Source organism: Empidonax traillii, unplaced genomic scaffold, assembly GCF_003031625.1.
Source record: "Empidonax traillii isolate 1590-97213 ecotype Southwest subspecies unplaced genomic scaffold, ASM303162v1 scaffold263:size1499331, whole genome shotgun sequence".
NCBI lineage: Eukaryota > Metazoa > Chordata > Aves > Passeriformes > Tyrannidae > Empidonax > Empidonax traillii.
In genome coordinates this window covers 959,973-983,162 of record NW_020955456.1, presented here as the reverse complement: position 1 = coordinate 983,162, position 23,190 = coordinate 959,973, and the positions used below count along the sequence as shown (strand labels likewise).

At 56.1% G+C, this 23,190-nt stretch overlaps 2 protein-coding genes across 4 annotated transcripts in view; one reads left to right on the top strand and one right to left on the bottom strand.

The window, feature by feature from the left end:
• TNRC18 (trinucleotide repeat containing 18) overlaps window positions 1–12,728 on the top strand; it is a 53,548-nt gene extending 40,820 nt beyond the window's left edge. For all 3 annotated transcript variants that reach the window (XM_027889452.1, XM_027889453.1, XM_027889451.1), the window contains 13 exons: window positions 1,220–1,459; window positions 3,355–3,797; window positions 4,583–4,747; window positions 5,548–5,689; window positions 6,133–6,250; window positions 6,501–6,576; window positions 6,961–7,069; window positions 7,970–8,086; window positions 8,364–8,528; window positions 8,863–10,157; window positions 10,487–10,723; window positions 11,189–11,263; window positions 11,827–12,728. In XM_027889452.1, coding sequence (XP_027745253.1) covers window positions 1,220–1,459; window positions 3,355–3,797; window positions 4,583–4,747; window positions 5,548–5,689; window positions 6,133–6,250; window positions 6,501–6,576; window positions 6,961–7,069; window positions 7,970–8,086; window positions 8,364–8,528; window positions 8,863–10,157; window positions 10,487–10,723; window positions 11,189–11,263; window positions 11,827–12,033 — 3,389 coding nt within the window. In that variant the 3' untranslated portion in view covers window positions 12,034–12,728. The remainder of the gene's footprint in view (window positions 1–1,219; window positions 1,460–3,354; window positions 3,798–4,582; window positions 4,748–5,547; window positions 5,690–6,132; window positions 6,251–6,500; window positions 6,577–6,960; window positions 7,070–7,969; window positions 8,087–8,363; window positions 8,529–8,862; window positions 10,158–10,486; window positions 10,724–11,188; window positions 11,264–11,826) is intronic.
• Window positions 12,729–15,562: 2,834 nt separating this feature from the next.
• Window positions 15,563–21,870, bottom strand: SLC29A4 (solute carrier family 29 member 4). Its single transcript, XM_027889454.1, has 11 exons — window positions 21,777–21,870; window positions 19,579–19,748; window positions 18,813–18,944; window positions 18,585–18,698; window positions 18,377–18,505; window positions 17,858–17,932; window positions 17,335–17,600; window positions 17,111–17,246; window positions 16,369–16,556; window positions 15,869–16,109; window positions 15,563–15,794 (listed from the first exon to the last, which is right to left on the bottom strand). The coding sequence occupies exons 2-11, from the start codon at window positions 19,736–19,738 to the stop codon at window positions 15,652–15,654; spliced, it is 1,584 nt and encodes a 527-aa protein (XP_027745255.1). The 5' UTR covers window positions 19,739–19,748; window positions 21,777–21,870; the 3' UTR covers window positions 15,563–15,651.
• Between the last annotated feature and the right edge of the window lie 1,320 nt (window positions 21,871–23,190).

Sequence of the window (23,190 nt, the reverse complement as noted above, 5' to 3'; positions counted from 1 at the left end):
GGTTTCTCATTTGGCTGGATTTTAGAGGCAGGGATAGTGGCTGGTAGGAGCTGGGGAGTGGGCTCAGAGCAGGGCTCCTGCTAGTGGTGGAAATTTTCCAGCAGCCTCAGTGATCCTACTTAAGCCCTCAATTTCAAGAGAAATGAAATATCTTTTCCAGACCCACTTTTTCCTGTTAAATACATAAATATATATAAGTAGATATATGTGCTCCTATATGTGTGTATAAGTATGTGTGTGGTACAGTGCATTTGTGTAGTGACTTGCTCACCAGCAGTAACTGGATGAGATGCTGTTAAAATTAATTGCTTTGTGAGCTGCTGACAGACTCTTGGGAAGTGCTGTAAGGAAGGGAGAGGTGCCACTCTCGGAGCATCTCCCCCCAAAATACCTGCTGTACATGCAGCACTGAGGAAACCCCCAGCCCACTGCTGTGCGAGTGTCAGCCGAGGCAGCGAGGCTGATTTCTTTGCCAGAATTAGATTTTGGCTGTGGGCAGCTCTTCCTGCCTGTGCTGAGCCGGGCTTCCCTAGACTGAGCTGTAAGAAAGGGAAATGAAAGGCCCAGAGAGTTTTGAGGCAGAGTGTTCAAACGCTCCTCCTTGTCTCCAACACTGCCTACACTTTCCTCCCTTACGCATTCCAAACCCATTGCTTTCAAGTTATTATTTCTCTCCCCCCTCTCTCTGCATTTTTGCCTCCTGCCCCTTCTCCTCTCTCTGTCCCCCTTGCCTCCCGCCATGGCACAGGCTGCTCTCTGGTATTCCCCTTCCCTGCTGATCTCTAATTCTGATTGCGTTAATGGATTTCATTATGGAGGAAGCGGTGGTGGGCGGGAGGGGAATCCCACAGCTCCCAGGTTGGGATTTTCGAAGGAATTAAGCTTTTAATTCCTCCTGAAAGCTGCGGGGAAGGGGTGCGTGGCATCCTTTTCAAATCTGCCAACACCCTGCTCTTCCCTCCCTCGCCCTGAGTGGGTCCTCTTTGCCGTACCCTGTATTGCTGTGTCCTTCCAGGGTGGTGGCAGGCAGGTGACACCGGCTCTGTGGCCGCAAGGACACGTGTGTGTCCCTGGCCAGTGTCTTCTGGCTCAGTCCTGGGTGGCTCAGTGCTGCTTAGGTGAGCACAGAGCAGCAGGAGAGTCGTGGCTCGGTTTGGAAATGTGGGTGACGCGCAACCCCGTGAGATTTGTAACGGGCTCCCTCTTTTCTGCGTGCCAGATTCGAGCTCGGAGGAGGAGGAGGAGGACGACGAGGAGGAAGAGGAGGAGGCAGAGGACTATGGCACGGATGGCACGGACAGGCTGTCGTCGCCTGCCCTCGATGAGAGCGGCCTGGGCCTTCTGGCCAGGTTTGCTGCCAGCGCCCTGCCCAGCCCCATCGTGCCCCCTCCGCTTTCCATCGTCCAGCTGGAGGCCAAGCAGAAGGCGAAGAAGAAGGAGGAGCGGCAGAGCCTGATGGGTGAGTTGCGTGGCTTGTGTTGGTGCCACAGGGCCAAGGTGGAAGGTTCTGGGGGCCCCAGCTGTGCTGCAGCAGAGCAGGTTGTTACCCAGACACTGAGCTACCCTTTTTTTTGCTTTGACTGCTTGGTCCTGATGCTGAAGGTGGGGAAAACGGCCTGGCAGGAAAACAAGAACCAGGTTTTGCAGCTGCAGCTGTGGCTTCCCTAGGGACAGTTCCCTGTGGCTTTGTCAGCTGCTTCTTTTCCTACCTGGAAAATCCTCAGCAGCCAAGCTGCAAAGGCAAGCAGTGGGATGCTGCATCCCCCTGGACAAAGTGCAAAAGGCAATGAAGTACCGTAACATTTAGATGCATGTGCTAAATGCAGCTGATCTTGGATACCCAAGAGAAACAGAGACACTCAAAACAGAAGGAAAACTCTTTCAGTCACCCCATCCCATCAGCTTCCTTACAGAAACCAGCCAGCAAGACTTGAAACAAGCGTTCCTTCCTCTGCTCGTGTGTTTGCAGTGCCAGGCCCTGGGTTTCTGTCCCGTCTCTGTCTCAGTTTCAACGTGCTGGGAGTTTCATTTCTTCCCCTCCCCATGCCCTGCTGCACAAGTGCCCATTGGTGACATTGTTCCCGGTCAGACAGATCTATATGGGTTCCATTTATAAATTCGCTATTAATATTTATTAAGTGATAATGGAATTTATAGCATGCTTCAGAATGGAAAATGATGTCCTCCTCGGGAGCCTGGCTTGTTTTAGCACTGTTTCCATGCTATATTAGGCTTTTGCCAACTTGTTCCAACAGCCTCTGTTAAGAATTTATTGTCTTGTAACCTGCCCTCCTTGAAACTGGAAGCATCTAGAAATTACCTCATGTGGTAGTGAGAGAGGAGGAGTGTTTTAATTTCCAGTGGGTTTTTTATTTTGAGCTTTGCCAGCTTTGGTTTTGACAGGCTGGCTCTTTTCCTGTTCGTGCTGGGGCTGTCTCAGGGAAAGAGGTTTGCTTAGAAGATGAGAGCAGGTTCCTACAGACTGAGTTTACCCAGGAAAGTGAGTTTGAGAGAGAAGGACTGAGAGAAGGTGCTGTCCTTGCTTGTGCCATGTAGATTTTCATTTTCCCACATGAATGTCGTTTGCCTGCCTCCTGCCCATGGGTGCGTAGGTGCTGCCTCAGTTTCCCTTCTGCCCCTGCAAACATGATCTTGCTTTCCTTTATGGGGTTCAGGGGAACACACTGAAGGTGGGGAACATCTTGGCATTACTACAGTATTTGAGGCCCCTGGGTACTGCTGTGCCCGTGGGGCTGAGCAGAGGCCAACGTGAGGGGATTTCCATTTGCCACAGACAAAAGATCATTTACCTCTCTTGACTTTAAGGCGATTACTTGAGCCAGTAAAAAGATCTGTGGTGTCTGTTGGCCAATGGGAAAAAATAAGCTTGAAATATGGGTTTATTCCATTTGTTAAAAGAGATTGTTCTCCTGAAACAAAGGGGAAACTGGAGAGGACTCCCACTGGGAGGGGTGGGAGGCTCAGTTTGTGGGGTTCGTGCTTGGCTTTCAGTGGAGCAGCTCCTTTTTGAGGATGGGCACAAGTTAGAGTATCTGTTCTAGTATGAGCTTTCCAGCAGGGTTTTGGCTGTGGGACAAGGGAGAAAATGGAAACAGGCAACACGCTGAACCACGCTGGGCTCTTCTTTGGAGCGGGGAAGACTTCCAGAGAAATCAGTGTTTTATGGGGCAGAAATGCAGATCTGAGGGGATGTGGGGAATTGGAAAGGAGAACGAGCAAGGGCTCTGTTGAACAGGCACAGCGTCCCTCATGGAGCCCAAAAGCTTCTAGCAGGATGTGTCCTCTCTTGGCTCAGCCAGGGCTTTGACTGATGGTTAAATCCTTTGCACCTAGGGACAGAGTTTGAGTACACTGACTCAGAGAGTGAGATCAAGATCAGGAAGAAGTCGCCTTCAGGGCTGCTGCGGGGAAAGAAGGGGCCACTGGACTCAAGCAGCATCCCACCAAGCCAGGCCCCCAGCAGCCTCGACTCCGGATCTGGGAGCGCTGACAAGGCCAAGCTTGGGTCTGAGAAAGGCCGCAAGCTGAAGAAATTCAAATCCCCCAAGGACTTGAGCTTTGAGTTTGGGCTGGAGGCCAGCGACGATGACCTGTGGAACCGGCGCCGGAGCGAGCGGATCTTCCTCCACGATGCCACCACGTCCTCAGCCATGCTGACGTCTGCAGCCCCTGCCAACTCCACCCCTGTCTCCAAGCCTGGGCGCTGTGGCAAGGGGGCACCCATGAGCCCCAAAAAGGAGGGCAGCAAGGGGAAGGAGAGAAAGGAGCTAAGCAAGGTAGGAATGTGCTGGCAAAATGGGTGTGGGACCCTTGGGTGAGGGTGTGGGAAGGGCAGTTAACTCCACTAGGGCAGAGAAGAGTGAGTCCTGTCTCAGCAGTTGTTTGGCTGCCCCTTGTCACCCCTGCCAGCCCCACATACACCTAGAGGATCTGTAGGACTTGAATCTGACTTGCAGGGAGTAAAAACCTGTTGTGGCTGAATGGGGCTAGTTACTTGTGTCACACCCTCCAAGTCCCAAATCCGACCTGTTTGGGTTGGCCTGAGTGGACAGTCCTCCCACTCTCCCCATGACCTTATTCATTTGCTGAGCTGTGTCCCCTGTGCTGGCCTTTAAGGCTGTTCACCTTTTATCTTGTGACTTCTGGGGGCTGTCCCTGGCTGGGGGAGGCAGTGATCCCTGGATTCTGGGATCTTCATCTCACTTGAAAACTCGGCTCCCTCTGGCTCCCATTCAGTTCATGGCAGTGTTTTGGAGCAGTACTGATGGGAAGAGTTAGACAAGTTAATTGTGACATGAGGCCAACTGGGATCTCCTTGGAGCTCTTCAGAGGAAGATTTGATGGGCAGGGTTCACTCTCCAGGGTAATGGAAAGCTCTTTCCAAAGTGTGTGAAACCAGAAAACAGAGATGGGACATGTGATGTGGTCATTGAACTAAGTGGTGGCTGAACATCATACCACCTATGCACAGGCTGCTTTTCTCCACCTTTCTCCTCTCCCTGGTCCCAGATCTTTATCAATTCTCTCTTTACTGATGGAAGTGTTTTCTTTTTATTTTTAGCAACGGAAGAAGGGGAAAGAAACACCCTGCTGCTCCTCCTCCTCCTCCATGTCTCCTCCTGGCATCCCTAGCTCCCCATCTGATGTTCGTGTCAGCCTGGCAAATGCCCTGGGCTCCACCAAGAAGAGCAAAGCCAAAGTGAAAGCCAAGGAGGTGAAAAAAGAGGTGAGGGCCTTGTTCCAGTGTGGGTGAGCTGGAGGGTGGCTGGCAGAGCAATGCTCTTTCCTGAACTGTTGCATTGTGAGGGAGGGAAAACAGATGTGCAGGTTTTGCTGAGTGTGTTACAGGCAAAAGGCTGGTTTGAGAAGCCTAAAATCCAATCAGGTAGTACCTGCTGCTACCATCTGGCGTTCGTTTGCCTTCATCCCCCAAATTAGCGAGCAGGCAGGATTTTCTCTCAGGCCGCCACAGGGTGGAGGGAGAGCTTTCACAGAGAGCTTTCGTGGATAGCCAGGATCAAGGAGGTGGTGATGGAGTTGCCTTGCTCAGCACTGGGTCACAGCTGGTTTCTGCTCTGCTGCTGTAGCCTGTCATCTCCCATAACACACATTGCTGCATCTTCTCACACCTTTTCTGAGTGTAACACTTATGGTCTGCGTGTAACAGCAAGAAGCAGATTGTGGAGATTTGAGGGGAAATAGGAGCAGTGCCTGGTACCTGTTCACCAAAGGCAGAGGGGTCAGGAACACTGTGCAGAGCAAAGCTGCAGCTGTCTGCTCCACAGCATCTCTCCTAACCTCCAGGAACGAACATGTGGGGAATTTTGGTCAGCTGTCAGTGGTGCTTGGGGATACACCCAGCAAAAATCTTGGGTTCACCCAGCTCTCTGTGTGATTAACATTGTTGAGGATGGAGACGAGTTTGTCCCGATACCCTCAGTTTATTTGTTGCTGGAGGAAGGTGAGATGGGATCAGGCTGCTGCCTGTGCTGCTGATGTGCTGATGTGCTGCTTGCTCTCCTGCAGAACCGAGGGAAAGGAGGAGCTGTCAGCAAGCTCATGGAGAGCATGGCAGCAGAGGAGGATTTTGAACCCAACCAAGACAGCAGCTTCTCAGAGGATGAGAACATCCCACTGAGCATGTTGGTCGAGCGACCACCCACACCAGGTGAGGGAAGGAGGGGCTGGGGGCTGATTGTACAGGTAGAGGGGCTGGGCAGCTTTCCCAGGGCTGCTCAGAGGAGGAGTGTGTTGCTTTCACGTGTTCCTCATCCAAAGATATGAGTCCTTGGCGTGGAGATACCACTTTTTCAGTCACTTGAGTTAAAAACAAGCTTTGTCAGAGTGGCCCACCCTGACATGTAGTTGAAGCCCAGTCTCTGAGCTGCCTTATTTTCATTTATTGATATGTTGCTATTACTAATGGGGGGATTTATTATTAATTTTGTGTTACCTCTGCCAGGAGCTAACCAGAGAGAGACAGAGAGCCCTGTCTGCTTACTGGCCTTTTCCTAGGGGAGGGTGATGCTGCGAGTGTGAGGTTTCCTTCTCCCTTCCCTGTCCCTTTTCCATATGTGGTGCTCTCTAATCCCCATCTCCAACACCTCACAGCTCCTCGCTCCTGCATCATTGACAAGGATGAGCTGAAAGATGGTCTGCGTGTCCTCATCCCCATGGATGACAAGCTGCTCTATGCTGGGCATGTCAAGACAGTGCATTCACCAGACATGTGAGTTGAGGAACTGCTGTATCCACCTGGGATACCATTTGGGGGCTGTGTAGAGCTGCCCAGAGACTGACAGAGTCTGGCAGGCAGGCAGGGAAGGAGAGTTCACTCTGGTGTATCAGCACTGAGGAAAATCCACTTAACCTCTCGTTAAATGCCCTGACATAAACTGGTGGTGGGGCTCAGAGGGAGCTGTTACTGGTTGGGGTGGTGTGTCCCATGTGCTGTGTCTGACTGGACCTGTGTGTTTCAGATACCGTGTGGTGGTGGAAGGCGAGAGGGGAAACCGTCCCCACATTTACTGCCTGGAGCAGCTCTTACAGGAAGCGGTATGTGAGGCCAGAGGGTGCCTAACCTTGGTGCCTGAGCCCTGGTGTGGGTTGGAGGAGGCAAGCTGGAAACCTTCTCCTTCCCTTCCCCAGCTAGGGCTGCAGGGATGCCCTGCTTCTTCCTCTGTGGCCAGTGTGGGCAGAGCTCCCCTTAGTGTACTTGCTACCCCATGGCCAAACTCCTCCATTGGCAGTGGGCACTACTGCTTTATTCCAGCAGGGATAGTCCTTCACCCTGCCCTGTGAGCAGACAGGAGGCCATTCTCCAGCAGGGAGACTGTCCCTTGCCTTCTCCAGAGCTGCTTTGCTCCGTGCCAGGTGTGGTGGGATAGTCTGTGCCGGTGCAGGGAATGTCAGTAATTGCCTTCCTCTTGTCCTGAGCAGATCATCGATGTGAAACCCCCTTCAGTGCGGTTCCTGCCTGAGGGCACGAGGATTGCAGCCTACTGGAGCCAGCAGTACCGCTGCCTCTACCCAGGGACAGTTGTCCGAGGTAAGGCCACGTGGTGAACTCGGGATGTCTTGGTCCTGTGTGTCCTGAGGGATGTCAGGCTTGTCTGGAGAAGCCCTGAGCTCTGCTATGAGCATCCTGGAGGTCAGAGCCTGGACTGTTCCTCTCCTCCAGATCACGCCCAGCTTATCCATGATGCTGATTTAGTGACATCCTGTTGGTTCAGGAAGAGATCTGAGCGATTTAAGAGCTTAAAAATATCAGGGAAATTCAGTACATTTTAGAAGGTCAGAATTGACTCCAGGCACCAGTGATTTCTGAGGTTGTGGAGATTTCTAAATGACCTGGACACTCACATCTTTGCTTCTGACGTCTTAACTCCTGCCCTTAAAAAGCTAGTGAAAGCTCTGGGCAGTTCTACCATGGCTGATCTTCTTACTTTTGGGCCCTTGGTCACCCTACATGTGTGTAAGGGAATAATTACTTGTGAGTTATAGACCAGTAATGTTGGTGCAAGAAGAGAGGGTGGGAACACAACTTACTGCTCTTGGAGAAGGTGTGATAGCAGCAGTTTGTGATTGCTGAGAGTAGTTACAAATTGCAGGTTAAAAAAAAAAAGATACTGCAATGAAAACAGGGAAGTGAATTTCTGCAAGAACAGAAGGAAATAGTGGAAGGAGGTGGAGAGTCAAACTGGAATGGCTGTTATGTTCTGGAGGAGTGCTGCTGCCTGGGGAATTTCGCACTGGGTGGGCTGGTTTAGTATTATCAGGGACTTTCCATTGCAGAGTGAGCCTTCTGTGCCCTCCCTGCACAGCCTAGCAAAGGATGCTTTGGAGCTGCTGCAGGATCCCTGTCTTTCCCCCATCCCCACTTGCCTTACAAGGGTTTTATGCTCTAGCATTTGTTCCTAATCCCACTTTCTGCTCCCCTATCCCACAGGAACCCTGGATCTGGAGGAAGATGGTGATCTCATCACAGTAGAGTTTGATGACGGGGACACGGGACGCATCCCACTGTCTCACATCCGGCTTCTCCCGCCTGACTACAAGATCCAGTGTGAGTTTTGCCATTAATTTTTTTGCAAGATACCTCCCACTATGAAATGTAGGGAGTTTCAGGCCAGTTGCCTCTGAGATTTTGGGAGTAGTTCACAGACTTTCAGTCACAAAGATTGGACCATCAATTACAGACATACAGAGCTGGAGTGGGATATAACTCACAGGGTAAAAGACCCACTCCCTATTGCAGAATCAGCTGGGATACTTCTGCTGAATCACATCTCTGTTTTATGTGTTGTTTGACTGTATTTGACCATCACTTTGACCTGTTGCAGGTGCTGAGCCTTCCCCTGCCCTTTTGGTGCCCAGCACCAAGCGCCGTAGCCGTAAATCCAGCAAAGACACTGGAGAAGGAAAAGAGGGAGCTGCACTGGGGTCAGAGGAGCCTGTGTCAAAGGGCAAAGGGCGAGGGAGAAAGCCAAGCGTCAAGGCAAAAGCTGGTAGGTTGTCACCACTGCCAGACCTGGAGTGTAGGGAATCCTTGCACGGTTCCCTACTGGTCTCCCCAAATGAGAGCAGGAGATCTGCAGTTTGAGACCCCTGAAGCTAAAGCAGCATCTCTGGGCATTACCCATCAGCTGCTCGTGGGCACTGGCATCAGACCAGGCTGCTCAGTGAGCAGTGAGTACCTGTGTCCCTTTGGGGTACCTGAGCAGGCAGGAACAAGCCACATTTGGCCAGAGACAGGTCAGCACTGGCATCTGGTTGAGTCTGAGCTAATAAAGCCCATCTGGGTGGATAACATCATGTCTCTGTGTTTCCTCCCTTGTGCAGAAGAGGCTGCCTTGCCTGAAGAGAAGGATCAGGGTGAGTCCTCACCTGTTACCTCCTCAGTCCCAGAGAAGCCAACCTGCTTGGGCAAGCCAAGCATGAAGGGGTCAAGAAAATCACAACCGCTGCCGACTGGAGGCTCTCCTGCTCCCACAGAGGAAAAGCGGTCAAAAGCCAGCAAAATGAAGATCTCCACTAAGCTGCACAGCCCTCCTCAACCCACTTACCAACCTGCTGTGTTTGGCAGCATCCTTGGCACAGAACCCTACAGTGACCTCCCGGGAACACTGGCAGCCTTCGGCTCCGGTGAGGCTTCGGGGTCGAAAGCCAAGGCCAAGAAAGGGCGGCCCACAGAAGAGACACAGGAGTTTGGCACCATGGTCAAGGCTCAGAGGAAGCATGACAGTGAAATCCTGATCAAGCTGGACCATGAGGGCGTGATGTCTCCAAAGACAAAGAAGATGAAGGAGGCGATGAGGATGCTGGAGGACTCAAACCTGGCCAGTCGCAGAGAAGGGAAGAGTCTCCTGGGGCTGGGCTATTCCACTGCAGTGAGTGTGGAGGGCAAGCAGAAATCTTCCCGAGCCAAAGTGGCTGAGGGAGACCCTTCTCCTGCCAGCTTTGGAGGAAAGTTTGATGGCTCAGTGGAGAGCCTCACTGCCTCGAAGGACCAGGAAGAAAAGGCAGCAGCTCCAGCAGCAGTGGAAGAGTCTGAGAGCAACAGCAGTGACAGCAGCTCAGAGTCAGAGGGAGAAGAGGAGGCTGAGAAGAACCGAGGGGAAGCCCAGGACAGCAGTTCAGCCAGCTCAAGAGCATCCACCCCTCTCTCTTCCTCCAACTCCTCCTCCTCTTCCTCTTCTAGCAGCAGCTCCTCTTCATCTTCCTCTTCCTCCTCTTCCTCCACCTCATCGACCTCTTCTTCATCGAGTTCCAGCTCTTCTTCCTCCTCCACTACGGACGAAGACTCCTCCTGCAGCTCTGACGATGAAGTAGCCGAGGCCCAGCCGAGCTCCTCGGTGCAGCAAACCCTCCCGCCCAAGCAAACCAAGCAGGCGGGGAAATCCCGCGCGTCCTCCCACCCGCAGAGCCAGAAGCAGCCGGCGCAGCAGCCGGTGCCGCAGCCGGCGCCGCCGCAGAGCGGCAACAAGAGCAGGCCCAAGAAGCGCGAGGGCATCCACCTGCCCACCACCAAGGAGCTGGCCAAGCGCCAGCGCCTGCCGTCCGTGGAGAACAGGCCCAAGATCGCCGCTTTCCTCCCTGCGCGGCAGCTGTGGAAGTGGTTCGGGAAGCCCACGCAGGTAAATGAAGCCTCTCTTGCTGCTCCGTAGCGCTCGGCGGTGGCCTTTGCCTTCTGGTGCCTCTTACCCTTCCCCTTCTCCTGGGGTGGTGAAACTGCTGTCGTGGTGGGTCCTCAGCCAAGGTCTCCAGTTTGCAGGAGATTGGGGTTGGCCTTGGCTGTGTCTGGGGGAGCCATCCTGCGTGGTGTGTCCCTCTGCCCCAATTCCTGTGGGAACACTGGGACTCTGCCAACACTAAAAGGGTGCACCTGGGACAGGGCAGGCAGTTGTGGTTGGGGAAAACCTGGGTGGTCCCTGACTGGCTCACCTGCGCAATCCTCTCTTGGCAGAGACGTGGAATGAAAGGGAAGGCCAGGAAGCTGTTCTACAAGGCCATCGTCCGGGGCAAGGAGATAATCCGCATCGGAGACTGCGCGGTTTTCCTCTCCGCCGGCCGCCCCAACCTGCCCTATATTGGCCGGATCCAGAGCATGTGGGAGTCCTGGGGGAACAACATGGTGGTCCGGGTCAAATGGTTCTATCACCCAGAAGAAACCAACCCTGGGAAGAAACTCAACGAAGGCAAGGTAGGCTGATCTCCTTTGCTGAGAGGGCTGCAAAGCTTCTTGCTCCCTTTTGTTTCGAAGGATGAGGAAAACACCCCAGGCCCAGTTTCTTACTGATACCCTGATGGGGGTGACCTCATTCTTTCATGTTGTGGGGGCTGCCTTAGGTGTGGGTGAGCTTGTTTGCCCCTTGAACAGGGGAGCAATGGGTTTTATCCTAATGAAGACTTTGTGTTGGTGCAAAAAGAATGTCAAGAGCCAGATCAGGTCTTCACAGTGTAATAGTGACTGGCCTAGTGCTCATAAACACTGTATTTTGCACACATGTGCTTTGTTTATAACAGGCTCTTAGGATTTATTCCCAGTGACTGTGGGTGGGGGTTGAAGTTCCAAAGGCACGTGAGGTGGACAGGAGGTGCTGGGCATGGAAAAACAACTAATTCACCTGCTTTTCATTTCTGTTTCCTCTTTCCTTCCTGGGCACAGCGCTGGGATCAGAAATCAGGCAGGAGTCTGTCCACAGCTTTGCAGGCATCCAACCAGAGGAAGGACTTTATGGAGGTTAGTGTGGCTGGGGGAAGGCTGGGAGGGAATGCTGGGCACCCTGTAACAAATGCTGCTGGGGAAGTGCTCCCCAGACTTCTCTGGCTCTTGCTCTTTGCCTCAGCTGAGTCTGCAGTGTCCAGGACTTGGGATGGTGTTTTGTGGGAGGGTGGGAGTGGAGTAGCTGCAGGTGCTGGGTGTGGGGAGGAACAGTGGGCTGGTATCCAGCACCCATCTTTGCATTTGTATCCTTGAAGCGAGGATGACAAACTCCTGGCCTTCACGTTCCCCTGTACATTTGCTTGGCGGGCACAGCATTCCCCTTGGTGGGAGCTGAGTGAAAGCCAGGACTCGGGCTCAGGGGGCTGGATGGATTGTGTCCAGGCTGCCCATAGGCCAGTGCAGATTCCCAATGTCCCTCCCCTGGGCTGGCTGTTGGGATGAGTGGGAAGTTCTTGAGTGTGAGCAGAGCCCTGTCCTGTTGTGATGGGCGTTTTTCCTACACATTGAAGATGATGCTGTTAGTGCCGTGAGATCTAATTTATCCTTCCCACCTCCTTCCTTCTGTTCCTGTTGCGCAGCGAGCCCTCTACCAGTCCTCTCATGTGGATGAGAACGATGTCCAGACCATCTCACACAAGTGTCTTGTTGTTGGTCTGGATCAGTACGAGCAGATGCTGAAGACAAAGAAATACCAGGACAGTGAGGACCTCTACTACCTTGCAGGGACCTACGAGCCCACCACGGGCATGATCTTCAACACCGACGGGGTCCCTGTCATCTGCTGACCGCCCAGGGGACACGTGCCACCCCCTGGGAGGGACGGGACAAACCTGAGGACGTGCCTGTTCAGACGACATGATTGTTTCTTTCAATGCTCATTTCTGTGTCACACTACAGACAGGAGAGCGCGAGAGACGCGAGGAGGAAGGAGGGGGCTGAAAGGAAGGGGTTGGGGAAGCAGTTACAGGACTCGGGGAAGGTGCCCTTGGGCGTGGTGGTGGTGGCGGTGCCCCTCTGGAAGTGGCTTTAAGTGAGGTGACACTTGACCAACTTCTCCCTTCCTCCTTTTGGTCCAGGAAAGCACATGGGTCTCGTGATCATTTCACCAGCGGGACCCCCCCGGCAGGAGGGATCCCTTTTGTGTCATTTGCCCCCGTCAGTAACTCGGAAGCCGCGTGGAAGGGACACCCGCTCGCCTTCCGCGCGCGCTCCTCTCCGTCCTTATATTCCCTTTCCTGCTTAGTTTCGCATGACCCTTTAGGAAGGACAGGGTGAAAAGAGAAAGGAGATGAGTCTCTCTCAGCGCCTCGTCTCGATCCTCTCAGCGCCTTCTTGCGGTTCCCTTTCCCTGGAGGCCCCTCTGGCAGCATGGAGCATGGTGGGGCAGGGCTGGCCCCAGCACAAGAGATCCAGGGGTGGGAGGAGCCAGGTGGAAGAGGAGCCAACACCCAGTCTGGGATGCTGCCTTCCCACTGCCTCGAACAAACACTCTGAACCCTCTTTTCATTGCTCTCTGTTCCTCTTGCCCTGGAAAGGTGCTGGGGGGGAACAACCGTGTGGCGAGGGGGGGGGAGTGACACTTGGCAAACAAAGAACTTGGAGTGTGCAGTGAAGGGGCAGGAAATGACTGGGAGAAGCTGCTGCTCGGTGCTTGGAGGAGAGAAGACCACAGGCCATTGGATTCCGGCATCCCTCACCCCCCCTTCACCCTCCATGCCTCGCCTGAGCGGAGACGTGGAGCTGCTGGGAAGCCTTTTTCAATCATTTGAAGGGAATGGGGACAGTGTGTGAGCCCGGCTGTGCCTGCCTGCGGTGTTCCCACAGCCAGAGCCCCGCTGCCACCCTGGGCTCGGGGAGGGGACCGCTCCGCTTGCTCCATCCAGCGGGCCCCACTCCCCATGGAGATTTTACACCTGCCCTGAGGGGACACCGGAGGAGAACGATGCACCATCCTTGCACTTAAAACTCCAAGAGACGCACTGATCTTCGCAACTACCGACTCGCACTACAGACCGCTGGGGCGCGGAGCGGGGCCCGGCTCGGCCCAGGCTCTGCTGGGGAGACGCTTAAGCCAAGGACAGATCGGAAACTCTCCGCCCTGGTACCGGCTGTGTACCAGAGCCTGGAGGCCGGGGCTCAGGGGAGAGGGACACCCCTGCAGAGTTACCCCTCGTCCTTTAAACAAACCACATGGTGCTGAGCTCGTACCATCTCCACCCCGGGCCACCGGCGCCTCGGCACGGCGGACACTGAACGGTTCTAGCCTGTACAGTTTTAATGTACCAAAAGACTCTTTAGCCCTCCTGTATTATAAGTCTTTAAATGGATTCAACTTTTTAATTATAAATATAAATATAAATATATATATATAAATATAAACTTTTTAAAACTGTGAAAAAAATTATGAAATTATAAAAAAGGAAAAAAAAAAAAGAAAAAACCCACAGCGGCAGAAATGAACACAGTCTGACGTTTAGAATATTATTTTTTATTTCCTGTTGGATTGTGATTGTAAATGATCTGGGAACAGGCACACCCCCCCACGCTCAAAGTGTACTGTACTTCTAGAAGCAAATTGTGTGAGCATATTTTAAAGAGCGAGAGAGAGCGCGCGAGAGAGATTTTATGCTAATGTTAAATAGAAAGCACTTAAAACCCACTGCCTTCTATGGAACACAAGGATATTTCAGACAATCGAGAGGAAAGGAGAGCCAGGTTTTTGTCTTTTTTGTTTTGTTTTGTTTATGTTTTGTTTAAAACAATTTTTTTGGCATTCTGTTTGTTGGAGAACTCCGTGTGATCTTTTTTCATAAAAAAAAAAAAAAATTAATTGAAAAAAAGCAACCCAACGAAGCATCTTTCTTTGTCTCGCTTGTCCTCACCGCGGGGGGTTTTCTCCCCTTGGTGGCAACAGTCATTTTTTGGCTCAGCCCCTGTCTTGGGGAAAGACCCAACTCAGGTGCCAGTGTGGCTTTTGTGGGGAGAACCCGTCCATGCAATGTGGTGGCACCAAGGGACAGGATAGACCCCTGTGGGCAGGGAGTGTGAGTCCTTCCCGGGCCACCACACTCATGGCACCGTGTCTTGAGGATGAAACGCTGGATTTGCTCTTTTTGGTGTGAGCTGCACTTCAGCCAGCGGGGAGCTTGGCACGGTGAGACCCTCCGGTGCTGGGGGGGGCTGGGTTGGGGTGCCAAGCCTGGCACTCGCCGCCTCCTTGGGCTTGCTTCCCCTTGCACCCGCCAGCTCCTGGCACAGCGAGGTGCAGCCAGTCCCAAAAAGTGGTGTTGGCACCTTCTCCAGATCCTTTCTGCTCCTCTTGGCCCATTCCCTCTCCCACGTGCTGCCCACAGCAGTTTGCAGGCTGGCAGGGGTCCGATAGGACCCGGTGACAAGTCCAGCTGCCCCAAGTGAAAAGGGGACCCTGGAGCTGGGGAGCAGCACAAGGGGCACCCCAAGACCCCACGGGTCAGGCAGCAGCATCACCTCGTGTGTGTTTGCCAGCCCAGCCCATCACCAGCAGCCAAGTGCCAGCAGTGCCAGCGGCACACAAGTAAGGACCAGCCATCATTGCAAAGACATTTAATCATTTAATCAGCTTCACTTACATCCCTTGCAATAAATCTCCAAGCTCAGCAGTGGCCTGTGGGTGGCACTGGCAGTGCTGTAGCTTCAGGGACCCCCCCTGCCCCCTTGTGATGGGGCAGATTCACAGTGTGGGGTGGGGGAGAGGCAAGACCCTGCCTCTCTTGCGGTTACAGGGGGTGCAAAACAAGACGCAATCAAAGGAAAAAACAACCAACCAAAAAATTCCCCAACCAGCAGAACTGAATTGGGTCTTTTACACAGCGATTGGCATGTTTAGGGAGGGATTGGGATTTCAAACCATTCTTTGAGGAAAACCTGCAGCACCATCAATGAAAAGTCAAGACTAACCTTCCTGGAGCCACCAGGGACTGAAGGAGACTTTCTTCCCTTCCTCTCTTGCTCCTCTTCTTCCTCACCAGCCCTCCATCACCTTCCTCCCCAGCACTGGTCCTATTCCCTTGGGGATTTGGCAGTATTTTCTTCCTCCTGGCAATGGCTTGGCTCAAACAGGAGATCCCCCGGCTCCACTGGGGAGCTGCACGTCGCTGATGGGGATCCCCCCGAAAACAACAGGGCTGTCCTCTGGGGTGGGAGGAATGTCACCCCAAGAAGTGGTCCTGTGCAGTGCCTGTTTGGGCAGCACGGGCCATTCTGGAATGTGGGCCCTGTGCCCGCAGGATGTCAGTCCCTGTCCACCCTGGGGTGGCTTTCTGGCTCCAGGCTCCCTCCCAGAGGAGGGACGTGGGTCAAGTGGGGCGGTGGGGACCGTGGTGGGAGGCAGGTCCCATCTCGTCCCCATCGCCCCACCCTGGGGCTCAGTACCCCAAGGTGAAGGAACCGTTGGAGGTTTCGGTGTAGAAGCAGGTGCTGTGGGAGGTACTGGTGAGGCTGTAGGCAAAATACGCCACGGCCGAGCCCAGCGTCAAGCCCGTCATGTAGGACACGGTCATGGTGTTCCCTGTGGGAAGGGACACGGGGTGTCAGGGTGCTCTGGCCACCCCACCTGGGGTTCCCGGGAGGGCTCGGTCCTACCTGCCAGCTCCCGCTGCTCCGGGCTCACTTTCCCTGCGGCCAGGATCATGGGCACGCTGCCAAAGTAGCCGTTGGTGATGCCCATGAGGAGGGAGAAGATGCAGGGCCAGGCGGGGTGGCCGAAGGTGGGTTGCCCGTTGGGGTAGACGCACATGATGAAGAGGGGGATGAAGACCACACGGAGGCAGGAGTAGACGAGGAGGTGGGTCCCTCTCCAGTCGTAGGGCAGGGCAGCCAGGATCTGCAGTGAGGGGGAGAGACCGTGGAGGGGAGATGAGGGGGTTGGGGAGGGCAAGGAGGTGCCCAAAATGGGGCAGAAAGGAGACGAGATGGTGGAAAGATCAACTGCTGCAGGAGCCCGGCCTCGGCCGTGCCAAAGAGCAGCCTCATGGTCAGACACCCATGGGGTGGAGAGAACCCTTGGTGGAGCCAAATAGCTCAGAAAAAGGACCCAGGAGGAGGACAGAGCCTCCCTGTGCTGGTGCTGGCCTCTCTCCTACCTTGCCGACGAAATCAGAGAGGTTGAAGATGGCCATGATGAGGATGGGGAGCCATTCCCCCAGAGTGCAGTTGTGGATCTCTGACTCCAGCCCGGGAAAGAGGCACAGCGTGATGAAGTAGGTCATGGCGATGGAGAGCATGTAGGCCCAGATGAGCCGGGACACAACGTAGCGGTAGAGCAGCATGTCTGGCAGGGACAGGCAGCACAGCTCAGCCAAAACTGCAGCCTTCCCCTCGCAGAGGCTGAAAGCCCTGTCTGACCCCCAGGGGTGGCTTCCAAAGGTGAGTTTGCCCCATGGTTTTGAGCACATTGTTAGGAAAGGCATGATAGAATCCTAGAATGGTTTGGGTTGGAAGGGACCTAAAGCTCATCTCGTTCTACCCCCCTGCCATGGGCAGGGACACCTTCCTCTAGGCCAGGTTGCCCCAAACCCTGTTTGACCTGGCACTGGACACTTCCAGGGATGGGGCAGCCACAGCTTCTCTGGGCAACCTGTGTCAGGGCCTCCCCACCCTCACAGGGAAGAATTTCTTCCCAGCATCCAACCTAACCTTGCACTCTTGACAGTTTGAAGCCATTCCCCCTTGTCCTGTCACTCCATGCCCTTGTCAAAAGTCCCTCTCCAGATTTGGGGATGATCCTTCCCCGTAACTCTGTATCACCACTCACCAATTCCACCCCACAAAAATGCTGCAAGCCCACCCCGTGGGCACTGTTTGCCCCCTGAGCCCACCACCCACCTCGGAAGCTGGGCCAGCTCCTCTTGATTTTGGGCCGAGGGACGTCGAAGCGCATGTAGGTGCCGCTGCCAGCCAGCTCAGCTTCGGGGCCCGGGCTGCCCCGGGGAGAGCCGGGCTGCCCCCGCTGCCGGTTCTCCTGGTCGGGGGGACAGGGGACAGCAGTGCTGAGCTCCGGTGGTGAGCCAGACCCCGGGGGTCAGCGGGGAAACCCACCCTGGGCTTACAAATCGGACATCCTCGGAGGTGACGTCGTGGTGGACGCGGTATCCCGTGCCGGGGTCGCCGGCCCCGCGCGTCTCGGGGAGGCCTTTGCGGGAGCCGTCCGTGTAGTAGCGAACAAAGCGGGTGCGCTTCACCAGGAGGTGGAGGATGAAGCAGGTCAGCTCCATGCCGATGGAGATGAAGAAGAAGATGACAGTGTTCTCCTTCTCGTCCGACAGCAGCAGCTTGGTGAAGATGCGGCTGAGCGAGATGATGACCCCGGCGGTGCCTGGGGGTGTGGGAGACCCATCAGCGCCGGCTTCTGCTGAGCCCCACACATCAGGGATCCCCATCATCCCCCCCACCTCCCGGTACGGAGGAGCTGCCAGCAGGGATTTTGGGGTGATGAAGGCGGCTCCTGGCAGACATCCCCACCCCCAGCTTGGTGTGGCAGCTTGCCACACCAGGGATTTGGAAACCATTAAATCCCCCTGAGCAAGCCCATGTGGTGGGACGTGGACACGGGCAGGGGACCCGGGTACTCACTCTCGCCTGTCATCACTCCCTGCGTGTAGCGCTTGGGCAGCAGCCCCGTGTAGCCGTAGAAGCTGGATTGCTGCACTTCAGGAGAGATGCAAAGAGGGGAGAAAGAGGGATTGTTGCTGCAGCCGAAACATTGAGAAGGGGGAAGAAACCTCGGCGGGAGCCCACGTGCTGAGCCATCCAGGAGCTGCAGCATTCCCTAATTCTCCTTGCCCCAGAAGCTGAAGGCTTTTTTCCCTCCCTGGATTCCCCACCATTTCCCTTCCCACCAAGATTGGTCCCCAGGTGTGGGGGCTTGGGAAGCCACCACAGTGGCCTGGATTGGGGGTGTTGGTGACCAATGCACAGTTTGGTGCCGGTGGCCCTGGCCAGCCCTGTGGTGCCTGGACAGAGGTGGAGGGGATGGAGCAGGGATACAAGCTTATAGGGATCAGGGCGAGAGGTGGTCCCAGGAGACCACGGCTCCAGAATGAGGCTGTTTCCCCATCCCTAGCAATGCACGTCCCAGCACGTCCCACATACCTGTGCAGCCAAAGGCCACCACCCCGACAGCCACCAGGTTGATGGCGTAGGCCTGCCTGCGGCTGAAGAGCTCCAGCCAGACGTCGCAGATGCTGACAAAGAGCAGGGGTCCCAGGGCAAAGAGATAGCCTGTGGGTGGGAGGCAGAGGCTGTGGCAGGGGGACAGCACAGGGACAGCACTGCCAGGGGCGCAGGGACCCCCACTCACCCACGGAGATCCGGGTGTGCAGGCTCAGCAGCTCCACCAGCGCGTTGTTGAGGATCACGGCCACCAGGGCCACCAGGATGTAGGTGAGGCTCATGTCGAAGACGATGGAGGTCCCTGCAGAGAGGCAGGTGATGGGGGAGGGCAGGGGATCCAGCTCCCCTAGAAGTGCAGCCGAGCTCTCTCCAGGTCTGGGGTGGCAGGGAAGTCCTGCAGCTGCTGGAGACCTACCTGGGTATTTATGGTGCAGGTAATCCACGTCGGTGATAAAGCTGTTGTAGGGCAGGAGGAATCCCACCCCAGCCAGCAGCATGGCAAAATAAATCCCATGGTATCGATCCTGGGGCTCGGGATCCTCAGAAGCTGCCCCAAAAGGGGAAAGAAAGAGAAAAAGACATAACAGTGGCACTGCTGCACCCCTGGGACCTGTGTCAGGTCCCAGTTTTGGGGTGATGAAAGGTGCCTCCATGATCCAGCACCTTGCAGATCTCACAAATAAACAGCCCCAGCCCTGAGAAATTTCTTCCCTAAATAAAGACATTTCAGTGGGAGACCCAGGAGTCAGGAATAACACCCGGACTTTGAGGGCTGCTCAGTTTTAATTGCAGCTGAATAAGCTGAGAGCCAGGCAGTGCTGCAGGAGGGGTCGAGGCGGGTGTGGAGGTTGACAGGGATGCCTCAGGATGTGGAGCAGGGCTGGGGTAAATCCCAGGAGCACCCCTGAGCGTTGCATGGAGAAAGGTGAAGCTGCAGGCTGGGGGTGAGCCAGGCAGGAGAACCAGGGCACAAACCCTCAACTCCTTGCCAGCCTGCAGAGCTCACTGCCACGGGACATGCTGGTTGGCTTACACGGGTACAAAGAGGGATGAAAAAAGGCGTTGGGCAATTTTGTGGCATTTCAGGCCATTTGTGACTACTAAACCCATCCCGGAAAGCTCCTAAATGGGTGGGAACTCAGCAGGGAACCCTGGTCAGGTGAGGCCGTGCCTGCCCTCACCTGGCTCCATGAAGGTGAGGACGCCCTTGGCCTGGCTGCCCCTCTGCAGTTCATCCTCCTCCAGCTGGTAGCTGTCGAAGCTGAAGCTCATCACCACGTTGCCCTCGGGCGTCCCCGCCGGGCTCAGCTCCTTGAAGCGCTCGGCTCCCACCGAGCCCATCCTGGACAACCTGGGAGAGAGGGAGAGCAGTGAGACCCCCAGGGCACACAGGTGGGTCCTGGCTCCTGTGTCTCCCCGGGGGATCACCCCCTGGGTGATGCCAGGGGTCTACAAGGGACGATGGCACAACCCTGAGTGTTGCCACCTCACGGTATCACAGTGGCTCCCATGCTTTTTCCACCTGGGAAGACAATTCCCCGAGGAGAACGGGATCCCTTGACCCACTGGGCAGGAGTTTGGGGTTGGGGTGGCGAGCAGTGCCTGTGGGGGATCCACATGAGCCACCCCCAAGGCACAGCGCTCGCCCCAGCCTGGCTCGGCACCTCCCTGGGATGCTGCTGAAGACAAAAAGCTGCTGTGATTTCCAAAAGCAATTAGAGAAATTAATGGATGAAAACCACTCACGGAGAGTAGCTGCGGGGAAGATCCCGGCTGCCGTGGGAAGCCCTCGCTCTCCTCAGGCACCACAGCTTGCTCTGGTTTGTGCCCTTCTCAGCATCTCTGGTGCCTGGGGCTGGGGCAGACCCTCTCCTGCAGCCTTTGCAGGGAGAGGTTGGGATGAGACCCTGCTTTTTTTTGATCTGCTTCTCTGAGGGACCACAGCACAACATGGAGCTGCTCAGAGAGACCCCAGCATCATGCTGGAGAGGGTGTGAATGCATCCCAAAATGAGCTCCCCAAACACTTTACATCCTCCAGCGACCCCCCGCCCCGAAACACCCAAAACAGGGTTCATCCCTCTGTGGCCCTGGGGAGCAGCCCAGGGGGCTGCTCTGAATTCCTGGCACCAGTTGCTGGATGCCAGCCTGCCCCCAGCCCACCTCCTGCAGAGCCCCAGGCACTGGGGGGGGGAGGGAAGAAAAACCCAACTCCTCCAAGGCAGCAGGTTGAGGCAGGCAGGGGAGGAAAAATCAATGGCACTGATTTCTTTGGTCTCCCTGCCAGACATGGCGTTTGCAGGAGCACAGAGGTTTTCCAGCATCTCCCCAGCTGCCGAGATGGGTCAGATGCTGGAGGGCCCCTGGGGTGGGGACAAACGTGGTGCCCTCACACCCTGCGAGTGAATTTCCAGAGCCTGAAATGCATCTCTCTCTGCAGGCACGGTGGCACAGGGCAGCACTGCCCCCGAGGCTGCATCGAGGTCACAGCACTGGCTGAGGGGCTGGGCTGGGGTCCCTGCCCTGCACCAACCAAGGGGCCCCATCCCAGAGGCCCACGGGCAGAACAATCCAGCAGGGCACGTTTTGGTTGGGGTCACTGCTCCATCCCGCTGCTCCCAGGGGAGTTGGCTGTGACCCCCTTCATCCGTCACCCTCCTGCGCCTGTGCCACCCCAGGCAATAAAACCCGCTGGGAAGCATCTCCTGGGATGCCGGGAAAGCCTGTTGCAGGGTTTTTCCATAATAGAAATGCCAGCTGGAGAATGTGGCGGCTGGAAATGCCTTGTTCCTACTGTGTGTGGCCCAAACTTGCCGGGGCCAGGAACAGAGCGGGATGCGGGATGTGCTGCCCAGCCGCGGAGCTGGACCAGCCTCCGGCACTCTCTGCCTCTCTCCCCCGAGCATCCCTACGCCGCTGTAAATTGGATTTTCTCTTCCCGTTGGATTTAGATCCATCTGCCCCTCTGCACCCAGTGTGCGAGCGGGGGGGGGGTTTCTCCGTCAAGGGCACGGGTCGGAGGTCTAACCCGGGGGGAGCCCCTGCCCCGCTGCCCCTCGGCTCTGGGTGACCCCCGAGCACCGCAGACTCCCCCCATTAGGGCAGAGAAGGGATCTTCGCCCTGCCAAAAGGGTCCCCGACATCTTGCCAGCAGCGAAGTTGCCATAAAGGGGGTTAATTCAGTAACCCCCGTCCCCCGGGCTGAAGGAGAAGCTCCTGGCCAGGGGGGGAGCGGAGGGAGCCCGGCCCCGGCCGCGCCCGGAGGATGCTCGGGGAGGGCAGCAGGGCGGGCAGGGCCTCGGGGTCGGCGGCTCCCACTGCTCTCCCCTCGCTCCCCGGTGGTCCCGGCCGAGCCCCCAACAGGTCGCGGCGGTTCTTACCTCGCTCCGCCGCGGTGGCTCTGCGGCAGCGGCGCTGGCCCGCCCCGCTCAGCCCCGGCGGCCGCCGGCCCCCGGCCCCGCCATCCCGGAGCCTCCGCCGGGAGGGGGCCGGACCGAGTGCGGCGGCGGTGGCGGCGAGGAGCGGGGGCGGCCCCGGGTCTGCCTCCCCCCGGCTCTGCCTCCCGCCCGCCCCTGCCCGGCCCCCCGCTCCTCCCCCGAGCCCCCGCACCGGCCCCGGGCCCGCGGGAGAGGCTTTCCCGATGAGCGGAGCACGCCCATACCCCTGTCTATAGGCACCGCCTATACGTACCGCCTATACGTACCGCCTGCAGGTGCAGTCTATGGGTGCTTTAGGGGGATTTCGGAGGCCTGGAGCTAACTGCAAAGAGAGATTAATTAGGAGGAAGGCCCCGGTAATTCCATTCAGGGCACGAGCGCTGCAGGGACAGGATCATTCCTGCCCTGCAACGGGTTTTGGCGTAGGAGGGGCTGAATGGGTCAGCAGGATGGATGGATGGATGGATGGATTGCAACTCTGGATAGCAGAACACAGCAATCCCCCAGCTTTTTGAAGAAGCAACTGGGAGGTCTCTCTTCCCCAGCATAAGCAGAGGGTGGGAGCAGAGGAGGAAGGGACCCAGCAGCGTGGGGTGGTGGGGACATCTGTCCAGGGAAAGGATGTATGTCCCCAGGGCAGGTGCTCCATGAAGGGACCCCGCGGATGTCCCCACCCCTCCTGGGCTGGTTGAGCCGGCCAAGGCTGCGGGATCTATCACTGGGATTTGATGCTGTCGGGTTTTCTCCCAGGTGTCCCTCGCTCTGAACTGAGTGAGAGCCCTGGGGGACCAGCCCCTGCTGTGCTCGCCCCACCTGGAGCTCGGGAGGATGGAGGCAGCGGGAAGGAGGAGAGGAGCCATCCCTGCTCGCACACCGTGACTGCACCGCGCCGGGCTGTGAATTACAATCTCCTCGCAGTCAATAAATGCTGCGTTGTGTAAATCAGCGCGGGGCCGGCGGGATGTGCTGCTGCTGCTGCTCACGCCAGAGGAAATTAGAGACAAAACCGCCTGTGCCGCCTCAGCCCTTCTGCCGGGAGAGGGGCTGAGCAAAGGGTCTCCTGCAAATTCATCGCAGGGAGGAAAACAGGCCAGGTGGAAATTTCCATCTTTCCTCCTTGGCAGAAATAGCCAGATTTTGGCTCAGGGCACATCCGACTGCTGCGCCGAGCTCTGCACGGAGCCAGGGCTCAGCCTTCCCCACTCCCCTCTGGGCTGAGCACCTGCACAGCTCGCTGCACTGGTGCAAGGGGGGATTTTTTGGGCTGGGTTTGCTCAGCTCTCACTTCATAGTGTCTCTGTAAAACCTCCAGGCACATCAACTCCCTTTGGGGTACATCCCCTTGCCCTACGCCAGA

Excerpts from the sequence above, each read along its gene's own strand:
- SLC29A4 (XM_027889454.1), bottom strand. The coding sequence starts at position 19,738 with ATGGGCTCGGTGGGAGCCGAGCGCTTCAAGGAGCTGAGCCCGGCGGGG. Across the intron at positions 17,601-17,857 it reads GGGAGTGATGACAGGCGAGA|GCACCGCCGGGGTCATCATC; the intron begins GTGAGTACCCGG and ends CCACACCCCCAG. Across the intron at positions 17,247-17,334 it reads CCTCCGAGGATGTCCGATTT|GAGAACCGGCAGCGGGGGCA; the intron begins GTAAGCCCAGGG and ends CCCCCCGACCAG.